The 11,566-nt window shown below is 44.1% G+C and overlaps 1 protein-coding gene across 2 annotated transcripts in view; it reads left to right on the top strand.

Moving 5' to 3' along the window:
• Nucleotides 1–11,566, top strand: part of MTHFD1 (methylenetetrahydrofolate dehydrogenase, cyclohydrolase and formyltetrahydrofolate synthetase 1) — a 78,421-nt gene that overhangs the window by 6,051 nt on the left and 60,804 nt on the right. The window contains exon 2 of one of the 2 annotated variants that reach the window (XM_017892403.1): nucleotides 9,408–9,492. The exons of the other annotated variant lie outside the window; for it this stretch is intronic. Within the exon in view, the coding sequence (XP_017747892.1) occupies nucleotides 9,408–9,492 (85 nt within the window). The remainder of the gene's footprint in view (nucleotides 1–9,407; nucleotides 9,493–11,566) is intronic. 2 annotated transcript variants of the gene reach the window in all.

Below are 11,566 nucleotides of genomic sequence, written 5' to 3'. Positions count from 1 at the left end.
CGTGATCCGCCCGTCTCGGCCTCCCAAAGTGCTGGGATTACAGGCTTGAGCCACCGCGCCCGGCCGAAGAACTGTTTTTGTAAAAATAATTTGCTTGCCATAGTGAAGGGCATGTCTTCTTGGTTACTGAGTTAACATGGATAAGGCTTTTACTTTGTCTTGTAGATTAAATACATGTAGGCCCTTTTATGCTTAAAAAGATTTGCCTGGACAGGGCGTGGTGGCTCAGGCCTGTAATCCTAGGACTTTGGGAAGCCAAGGCAGGTGGATCACCTAAGTTCAGGAGTTGGAGACCAGCCTGACTAACATGGTGAAACCCCGTCTCTAGTAAAAATACAAAATTAGCCGGGCGTGGTGGCACATGCCTGTAATCCCAGCTACACCAGAGGCTGAGGCAGGAGAATGGCTTGAACCTGGGAGGAGGAGGTTGCAGTGAGCCGAGATGGCACCATTGCACTCCAGTCTGGGCAACAAGAGCAAAACTCCATCTCAAAAAAAAAAAAAAAAAATTTTTTTTTCCTGTAATGAACTCCAAAGTGCAGGTTGCTCAAAAGTTACATGGAACCTTGACTGTCATAGCTGGATTGCTTCTGGAAGCCTGTGCAGGAGAGGTCAGAGTTCCAGAGAGGCTGGGACCTTCAGCTAGGACTCCAGCCAGGCTGTTGGGCAGGTAGCAGCAGAGCCCTGAGCTGGCAGCCAACTGCTATGGTCATGGCACCTGATTGGGGATGTGGTTTGCAAATAAGTGTCTGTCCTTGTCCATCAGGGGGGTTGGGATCAGGCAGTTTGGGATTTGGGTAGTGGGGTTCTGAGCAGAGGTGTATGGTTCCCTGTTACATTCCCTATTTTCATGAAGAATCTTCTAGAAGGAAAGCTGGCCTAGCACAGAAGAGGGTCCTTGGAGTGGAGGGAAATGGCTCCCTTCTCCTCTAATTGACTCAGTAGAGGTTGGTAGAATAGAGGTTAGTGGGCAGGGACTGCTTGTGTGGCCTTGGAAAAGTTAGCCTCACTTTCCTCTCTGTGCAATAGGGATGATGAAAACTGTCCACTTCCTGAGGTTGCCCCAAGGATGAAAAGAATGTAAGACTCTCAAAACAAGCTTCTGTGACATCCCATCCACAGTGCAGAAGGCCCCCATTACCCCTGCACTGTGCAGTTGGCTCTCCTTTGCTCCCCTTAATTGACCAAAAAGCAGCTTCTGGCACCTTGTAAATTTGACCTCGAAGAAGTGGGTGGCTAAAGGTGCCACGGTCAAGAATCCTCAGACACTCAGCTACTACCCTTCCCTTCAGTTTTGCAGTTTATGACACTTTAGCCAGAAGCTAAGTGACTTGCTCAGGTGTTCTAAGGTTGGTGGCAGAGGCTCGATGGTGCATTTCTTTCCCTGCCATGGGCTTGTCATTGGCTTGCTAGAAGGAATTGCAAACTTCTACGCCCCAGCAGGAGACACCCTGACTTTGATTCTCCCTGAGGCCTTTGCATTGTAAGGAAATCATTCCACCCGTCAGTCTGGTTGGGAAGCACCCAAACAGATTCTTTTCAAAAAGTCATTTTTGAGGTTATAGTCCAATTTTGACTGGTTAGAGACAGGTCAGACCCACTTACTTTTGCTGGCTTAGCCTTTTTTTTTTTTTTTTTTTTTTTGCCCCTCACCACAAGCCTGGACAGGAGATGGACTGCTTGGTATCTGGTGATTGAGAGGTCCCAGGAGATAAGGGAGCATTTCTGTGAAAGGTTTTGCCAGAGCCTGTCAGGAACTTAATCTTAATCTTGACTGCAATGAATGACTTAACATGATAAGTGATCTTTGGGTTTAGGTGCCCAAATACCAGCCCCTCCTTAGTTAGCAGCCTTTTAGACCTAACCTTTTTTTTTTTTTTTTGAGACGGAGTCTCGCTCTGTCGCCCAGGCTGGAGTGCTGTGGCCGGATCTCAGCTCACTGCAAGCTCCGCCTCCCGGGTTCACGCCATTCTCCTGCCTCAGCCTCCCGAGTAGCTGGGACTACAGGCGCCCGCCACCTCGCCCGGCTAATTTTTTTGTATTTGTTAGTAGAGACGGGGTTTCACCGTGTTAGCCAGGATGGTCTCGATTTCCTGACCTCGTGATCCGCCCGTCTCGGCCTCCCAAAGTGCTGGGATTACAGGCTTGAGCCACCGCGCCCGGCAGACCTAACCTTTTCTACCTAAGGTTTTCTTTAGTCTTTTTGAAAAGCAGGAAGGCCAGGTCCTTGTGAGGCTTTTCTCATTATGAGCTCTTGGCAGGTTCTTCCCTCCAAGTGGAGAACCCTTACCTCCTCCATTCTTTCTACGTTCCCCTCTGATGTTCCAGAGGCCTGCAAGGGACCTAGAGTTGTTCATTGGAGCCCTAGTCAGCTCTAGTGGCCAGATCTATGGTTAGGTAATCCTCCAACGGTGAGACTAATTCTCAGAGTTAGAATTAGGGGTCTGCCTGTTCTCACCAGCGGAGCTGCTGGTATCACCTCTCCTTTGTTGACATATAGTTAAGCATAGCTTCTTACAGATCCTCATACATAGCTTCTTACAGATCCTCGTACTCAGAGCCAACCCTGTCTTGTCTCAAAACTCTTGCTACTGGCAGAAGGTGATAAAATTGTGGCCTAGAGGCCAAATGTGTTTTGTTTGGCTTACAGAATTAGATTTTTTTTTTTTTTTTTTTTTTTTTTTTTTTTTTTTTTGAGACGGAGTCTCGCTCTGTCGCCCAGGCTGGAGTGCAGTGGCGCGATCTCGGCTCTCCTGGGTTTACGCCATTCTCCTGCCTCAGCCTCCCGAGTAGCTGGGACTACAGGCGCCCGCCAGGTCGCCCGGCTAGTTTTTTGTATTTTTTAGTAGAGACGGGGTTTCACCGTGTAGACCAGGATGGTCTCGATCTCCTGACCTCGTGATCCGCCCATCTCGGCCTCCCAAAGTGCTGGGATTACAGGCTTGAGCCACCACGCCCGGCCTAGATTTATTCTTTACAACACATTTATTACTTTACAACATTAGATTACTTCCCAACACATTTATACCTGTAGTTACACATAAAAATCTGGATGCCTGACTTTTTGAAAGGTATGAAAAGTTTAGCAATACTATGCTGTCTATTCTTCATGCCACCAATTCGTTGGATCTGAGTTGATGCTGCCTGCCCCCTTCATCCTTGAGTGGGTGGGGGTGGGGGAGGTGGGACCTCATTGTTCAGGAATCCTACCACACTTGGTTGCCTGTACCAGGACTCTGAAGATGCTTTTCTCTTTGACACCTTTTTCTGAATGAACTTAACGGTCCACTTTTAAAATACTAAATTTTATAAAGCCTTAACCAATCCAACCCAGTCCATTTATTGCACTAGATCAGAGGTTGTCAAATGGGGCAGTTTTTTACTCCCTCTACCTCAGGGCATTGGGCATGCCCGGAGTCTTTTGGATTGTCATACAGGGAAGGGGTGTACTATTGGCATCTAATGCCGAGCATCCTGCAGTGCACTGGATAGTTCCCATAACAAAGGATGATCTGGTCCAAATGTCAGTGGTGCTGAGACTGAAAAACCCTGATCCAGAAGCTTGACGTGAGTTGTGTCACTGTGCATGTGGATTAATGATGGTCTTTACCCTTACTAAGAATTACAGGATTCATTAAAATTTTACACTATTCTGACTGATTTTCATGTCATAAATATCAAGCAGTTTACTTTTACTTTCTTAGGGCTTTGAGTTAGAGAGAATTGGATGGAAGAACTTTACATTGTAAACTTCCAATGAAGCATAAAATAGTTTCCTCACATTAAGCTTTCAAATATGTATTTGAGATACCTGTCAAATTTGGTAAATGTTTGGGCTAAATTATAACAATTTTTTGGTAAATATTCTTCAGTGTAATAATAGTACTATTATCAATTGACTGTCTTGTATACTGATATAATATAGCTTTTGCTATATTAGTGATAGGTGAAAATCCGTTTTCTTTCAACGAGAAGGTTAATTTAGTGTTTTAATTTGACTTAAATGACTATGAATTTGAAATACATGTATTTCTTGGAACACTAGGTGGCCTCACAATCACAATTATTTTTACAAGGAACTACATATTAAGTTTTTAAACATTTTTTGAAGGTTTTTTTTTTTCCGAGATGGAGTTTCGCTCTTGTTGCCTAGGCTGGAGGGCAGTGGTGCGATCTTGGCTCACAGCAACTTCTGCCTCCCGGGTTCAAGCGATTCTCCTGCCTCAGCCTCCGGAGTAGCTGGGACTACCGGCATGCGCCACCATGCCAGGCTAATTTTTTTTTGTATTTTTAGTAGAGACGGGGTTTCACCGCTCAGGCTGTGTCAAACTCCCGAGCTCAGGTGATCCACCTGCCTCAGCCTCCCAAAGTGCTGGGATTACAGGCCTGAGCCACCGTGCCCGGCCGAAGTATTTTTTAGCAGTATGAAAATTGTTAATGAACAAATGAAATAAATCAACAAATAAACAAAATGGGAATAAAACATATTAAGTAAAACATTTGGTTCTGCATTTTAAAAATCTTATAACAGCTGGGTGTCCTGGCTCACGCCTGTAATCCCAGCACTTTGGGAGGCCGAGGTGGGCGGATCACGAGGTCAGAAGACAGAGACCATCCTGGCTAACACAGTGAAACCCCGTCTCTACTAAAAATACAAAAATTTAGCCGGGCGTGGCTGTGGGCGCCTGTAGTCCCAGCTACTCCGAAGGCTGAGGCAGGAGAACGGCGTGAACCCGGGAGGCGGAGCTTGTGGTGAGCCAAGATCGCGCCACTGCACTCCAGTCTGGACGACAGAGCGAGACTCCATCTAAAAAAAAAAAAAAAAAAAAACTTGTAACAGTAATCTACTGGGGCAGGGGGATAAATTGTGCCCTTGTTTAGAAGAAGACCTGTGTCACGCGCATCCATGTGAAGAGACCACCAAACAGGCTTTGTGTGAGCAACATGGCTATTTATTTCACCTGGGTGCAGGCAGGCTGAGTCCCAAACGAGAGTCAGCCCAGGGAGATAAGTGTGGGGCCGTTTTATAGGATTTGGGTAGGTAAAGGAAAATTACAGTCAAAGGGGGGATGTTCTCTGGCAGGCAGGAGTAGGGGTCACAAGGTGCTCAGTGGGGAGCTTTTGAGCCAGGATGAGCCAGGAAAAGGAATTTCACAAGATAATATCATCACTTAAGGCAAGGACCGGCCATTTTCACTTTTGTGGTGGAATGTCATCGGTTAAGGCCAGGCAGGGTATTTGCACTTCTTTTGTGATTCTTCAGTTACTTCAGGCCATCTGGGCGTATACCATATACGTGCAAGTCACAGGGGATGTGATGGCTTGGCTTGGGCTCTGAGTCCTGACAACCTGTTTTTTTTGTTTTGTTTTGTTTTTAGAAGAAGCCCTGTTTTTTTGTTGTTGTTGTTGTTTGTTTGTTTGTTTTGAAACGGAGTCTCAGTGGGTCCTAGTGGTAGGATCTCTGCTCACTGCAAGCTCCACCTCCCGGGTTCAAGCGATTCTCCTGCCTCAGCCTCCTGAGTAGCCGAGACTACAGGCGTGCGCCACCACGCCTGCCTAATTTTTTGTATTTTTTAGTAGAGACGGGGTTTCACCATATTGGCCAGGCTGGTCTCAAACTCCTGACCTCGTGATCTGCCCGCCTCGGCCTCCCAAAGTGCTGGGATTATAGGCGTGAGCTAACACGCCTGGCTCAAAGCCCTGTATTTTGAAGGTGAATGTTTTTGCTTCTTCTCTGATCAGTTACTAAAGTTGTTTTCCCTGTGCCTTTTGAGAATTATTTGAGAACTACTCTAAGCTTGTGGCACATTTCAGCATTTTTGTTGTCTAAAGGCAGCCTTATTTTAATCATGTACATTTCATGCTGCCTCCTTTGCCTACCATATAGCTTCTGTTGAAATGTCCACGTTATATTTTATTTTATTTACTCATTTTCTGTATCCATAATAAGAGTTAAAGGTTATATTTTAGCAATGTGTTTTTTTCCTCTGTTGTAACATGTTAAAGATTTAAAATTGAGCCATGATGTTAAACAGTGAATTGGAATTTATAATGGATTTCAGCAAGAATGATTATATAAGACTTTGGACCAAAGAGCGCCTGGATGACTGTGTAGGGGTATTGGGCTATGCCCAGCACCACATCTGATTGTCATTCAGGGGAGCAGCTAGGGCTGGAACTGCTGGGGTGTGAACACTGTGGTATTCCCTGTTCTCTTGTCTCAGAGCGAACTGTGGTCTCTATCCAGGTCTAATCCCAGTTAAAAAAAAAAAAATCCAATGGTCTCTTCTTTTGAGCTATATTATTGTAGAGAATACTGATTTGAAAAAACAAGGTCACTAACTAGAAATAAATTTTGAGCTGGGTGCAGTGGCTCATACCTGTAATCCCAGCATTTTTGGGAGGTCAAGGTGGGAGGATCACTTGAGCTCAGGAGTTCAAGATCAGCCTGGGCAACATGGCAAAACCCCATCTCTACAAAAAATACAAAAATTAGCTGAGTGTGGTGGTGTGCACCTATAGTCCCAGCTACTTGGGAGGCTGAAGTGGGAGGATGGCTTGAGCCCAGAAGGTGGAGGTTGCAGTAAGCTGTGATTGTGCCACTGCAATCCAGCCTGGGCGATAGAGCCAGACCCTGTTCCAAAAAATAAAATAAAATAAATAAATCAAAATAAATAAAAATTGGAAATCTTGGGTATGACTTCTTTCTTGTACCATTCAACATTCTTGCTGTTTACTAGGCCAGTCCAAATAATCTATTTCTTGTGTGCCTGTTTATGTCAGTTTTTTGTGATGTGTGAAGAAGTGGAGCTGAGAGTAACCAAATTAGAATGAGGGAAGAGCTGTTTGTGAATGTCCATGTGACAAATGACAAAACTGGTTTTCCAAGAGGGACAGAGCTTGTTCAAGTTGAACGTTGTATCATATATCATAACTGGGCAAGGTTGAGCTATTCAGATATTTATTTATGGATGTAATTTCATTTACTTGACATCCTAGTGTATTGTTGATGTCATGCGCATCCGTGTGAAGAGACCACCAAACAGGCTTTGTGTGAGCAATAAAGCTTTTTAATCACCTGGGTGCAGGCGGGCTGAGTCCGAAAAGAGAGTCAGCGAAGGGAGATGAGTGTGGGGCCAGACTCTTCCCTCCGCCCCCCTAACTGACGGAAGAAATTACAGTCCATATTATGGGGTGCGGGGTTTGCTTCTCTGCGGGCAGGACGTGGGGGTTACAAGGTGCTCAGTGGGGGACAGCCGTTTTTTGAGCCAGCGATGAGCAGGAAATAGGGAATTTTCACAAGATAATACTGCAATCGCTTAAGGTAAGGGACCGGGGGCCACTTTTCACTCTTCTTTTGTGCTGGAATGTCTCGGTTAAGGCAGGGCAGCGCGACACTTCTTTTTCTGTGATTTAGTTATTTCAGGCCATCTGGGCATATACGTGCAAGTCACAGGGGATGCGATGGGCTTGGCTTGGGCTCAGAGGCCTGACAGTTGAGAAGCTGTATGTTGGTAAATTGATCGTCTTAGTTTTGCAAGACGTTATACTTTTTTTCACTCTAATAAAGAGACTGCAGGAGGTTATACTTTTAACCTTGTGTTAAATTCTTTGTAAGGAAAATTCCTTTGTGAATTAGAATATAATTTGTAAGTTTATGCTGATTTTGGAGGGGGATTCATTGATTTATCATTCAACCTTATGTGGATGCCCTGTGGTAATCTTACTAGTGTAGGTTGAGCAAAAGGGGTGTGCTTGAGTTTGTTCCTATAAAAATTTTCATGACAGCACCTGGAGAGTGGAAATGTGAAAAAAGATGAGGATCAGCACTTTCCAGAAGTGTTGGTCTAAGTTTTCATTTATTTACTATATGATTTTGAATGCCATCAACTAATACATTTTCAATTATCCCTGAATCCTTTGGTCAGTTAGTGTCAGTAGGAGTTAGAAAAGATCCACGTGGACGGGAACGGTGGCTCACACCTGTAATCCCAGCACGTTGGGAGGCTGAGATGGGTGGATCACGAAGTCAGGAGTTCGAGACCAGCCTGACCAACATGGTGAAACCCCATCTCTACTAAAAATACAAAAATTAGCTGGGCATGGTGGCATGCGCCTGTAATCTCAGCTACTCCGGAGGCTGAGGCAGCAAAATCGCTTGAACCCAGGAGGCGGAGGTTGCAGTGAGCAGATATCGCACCATTGCACTCCAGCCTGGGCAAGAGCAAGTCCCCGTCTCAAAAAAAAAAAAAAAAAGAAAAGAAAAAAGAAACAGATCCACGTCTACTTGTGGCCTGGAAAATTGATGGGAAGTTCCTGTATATATTAAACCAGATAATGTCCATTCACTGGTGTTTTTATTTTATTTATTTTTTTTTTGGAGACAGTCTTGCTCTATCATCCAGGCTGGAGTGCAATGGCACCATCATAGCTCACTGCAGCCTCAACCTCCTGGGTTCCATCCATCCTCCTGCCGCAGCCTCCTGAGTAGCTGGGACTACAGGTGCCTGCCACCACTCCCAGCTAATTTTTTGTTTTTTGTAGAGATGGGGTCTCACTATGTTGCCCAGGATAGTCTTAAACTCCTGTTCTAAAGCAATCCTCTTGCCTTAGTCTCCCAAAGTACTGAGATTACAGGCATGAACCATTGCCTGTTCCTGGCCATTGTTTTTGATTTAAAAGAGAAATACAAGCCGGGCTCAGTGGCTCATGCCTATAATCCCAGCACTTTGGGAGGCCGAGGTGGGGGGATCACCTGAGGTCGGGAGTTTGAGACCAACCTGACCAACGTAGAGAAACTCTGTGTTTACTATAAATACAAAATTAGCTGGGCGTGGTGGCGCATACCTGTAATCCCAGCTACTTGGGAGGCTGAGGCAGGAGAATAACCTGGGAGATGGAGGTTGTGGTAAGCCAAGATCATGCCATTACACTCCAGCCTGGGCAGTGAGAGTGAAACTTCGTCTAAAAAAGAGAGAGAGAGAGAGAGAGAGAGAGAGAGAGAGAGAGAGAGAGAGAGAGACACAGAAATACAGGCCCGGTGCAGTGGCTCACAACTGTAATCCCAGCACTTTGGGAGGCCGAGGTCGTAGATCGCTTGAGCCCAGGAAATCAAGACCAGCTTGGGCAATGGTGAAACCCCATCTCTACCAAAAGTACAAAAATTAGCCAGGTATGGTGGCAGACACCTGTAAAGTCCCAGCTACTCAGGAGGCTGGGGCAAAAGGATCGCTTGAGCCCAGGAGGTTGAGGCTGCAGTGGGCCTTGATTGTGCTACTGTACTCCCAGCCTGGGTGACAGAGCGAGACCCTGTGTTAATAAACAAATAAAAGAGAAATACATCTAATAATCTGCATCACTTATCTGTGCTTGGAACATTCAATATTAACTCCACCCTTTTTCTCTAGGCAAATAAGGGCGAGACTGAAAAATCAAGTCACTCAGTTGAAGGAGGAAGTACCTGGTTTCATACCAGGCCTGGCAATATTACAGGTATTATGATAGTATATTTCCATTAATGTTGTCTTTGCTTGATTTCTCAATATCATTTCACACCTCTCCCTCTACTATCCTTTCCTTTTTTTTTTTGGCTGTTGTGTAAGCTCATGCCTTTTGAGTCTCTCTTGACAGGTTCCCCCTCTTTGGCTCAGTTTCTAAATGTTGGCATATCCCAGCCCTCTGCTCTTCTCTGTGGATACCCTTTCTCTACGCCAGTGTCTCTTAACTTTTGGTCTTAGTAGGGCCCCTTTACAATCTTTTTTTTCCTTTAATTTAATGTATTTATTTATTTACTTTTGAGAGACAAGGTCTTACTCTGTTACCAGGGTGGAATGTAGCAGTGCAATCATAACTCACTGTAGCGTTGAACTCCTGGCTTCAAGCAGTCCTCCTGCCTCTGGCTGCTTTGCATTATAGGCGTGAGCCATTGTACTTGGCCACCTTTACACTCTTAAAGATGTAAGACCTCAAGGAGCTATTGTTTATACAGATTTATCCATTAATGTTTACTGTATTAGAAATTAGGAAGTTTTGGCCAGGCACGGTGGCTTATGACTGTAATCCAGTACTTTGGGAGGCCAAGGTGGGCAGATCACCTGAGGTCAGGAGTTTGAGACCAGCCTGGCCAACATGGTGAAACCCCATGTTTATTAAAAATACAAAAATTAGCTGGGTGTGGTGGTGGGCGCCTGTAATCCCAGCTACTCAGGAGGCTAAGACAGGAGAATCACTTGAATCCGGGAGGTGGAGGTTGCAGTGAGCCAAGATTGTGCCACTGTACTCCAGTCTAGGTGACAGATTCTGTCTCAAAAAAAAAAAAAAGAGAGAGAAATTAGGAAGTTTTAAAATGTTTATTCATTTAAAATGCCAATAGTAAGCTCATTTATTATATGTTAACATAAATAACATTTTATGGAGTAATAACTTTTTTAAAAACAAAATTTAGTGAAAAGAGGCATTATTTTATATTTGTACACACCTCTTTCCTATATGACTTAATAGAAGAGAGCTGGAGTCTTATCTGCCTCTGCATTCAGTCTTTTGCTGTGTGCTGGTTTGATTGAAATATATGGAGAAAATTTGGCTTCATACAGATGTGTAGCTGTAAAAGGGAAGAACTTTTTAAATAGTCTTTCCAGGTAATTGTGGGTATTTTTCTTTGATGTTGTACCAGGACTCAGTAAGTAAAGTTTTAAAAGATTAGTTGCAATGTAGAATCTGAAACGCCATCAGTGAACTTTGATACTTTGTTACATCTTCTCAGACTTGCATACTTTGTTACATCAAAATGTTACATTTGGAATGAATATTTACCCCATGCATGGTTTTGTAACATCCTTTGTTCCTCATTTGGAAAATAATAGTTCCCTGAATTATGCAGATCTTCCAAATGTTAACATTTCATTATGCAATATGAAAGAATTGGAATCATTAACATCACCAAGCTCATCAGAGAAGTTTTCAAGTATTGAGAAGCTGTCAAGCTCACAGGGGTGGATAAAAAATTTTAACTTTCACCCAAAAACTCACATTTTATCATTGGCAACAAATACAATTAATTGTTTCTCTGGAAATATCAGGCTCACTTTATTCATTTTTGAGAAAATATTTGTCAGATACTCAAGCCTGAATAATCATTGCTTGTCAGTTGTTATTTCAAGTAAAGATGGTGTTCCATATAAAAATGCATCTGTTTCAGCTAACAAGGCAAAAAAGCACAAGTGCAGCCTGCACAACGAAGTGAGACCCCATCTCTACAAAAAAGTTAAAAAATGAGCCAGGAGTGGTAGTACAGACCTGTGGTCCCAGCTACATGAGAGGGAGGCAGGAGGATCACTTGAGCCCAGGAAGTCAAGGCTGCAGGGAGTTGTATTCATGCCACTGTACTCCAGCTTGGGTGACAGAGTGAGACCCTGTCTCAAACAAACAAAAAAGCACAAATACTTTAGTAACAACCACAACCACTGTACTTCTGTATATAGCAGAAGTGCATTATGAGTGCTTCCCAATTCCTTACATAGACTATTAAAAACACATGCACTCAAGAGTTGAGATATATATATATATA

Source organism: Rhinopithecus bieti, unplaced genomic scaffold (genome assembly GCF_001698545.2).
Source record: "Rhinopithecus bieti isolate Rb0 unplaced genomic scaffold, ASM169854v2 scaffold_20892, whole genome shotgun sequence".
NCBI lineage: Eukaryota > Metazoa > Chordata > Mammalia > Primates > Cercopithecidae > Rhinopithecus > Rhinopithecus bieti.
Note: the sequence above shows the minus strand (reverse complement) of the source record. Positions and strands in the feature narration are given on the sequence as shown.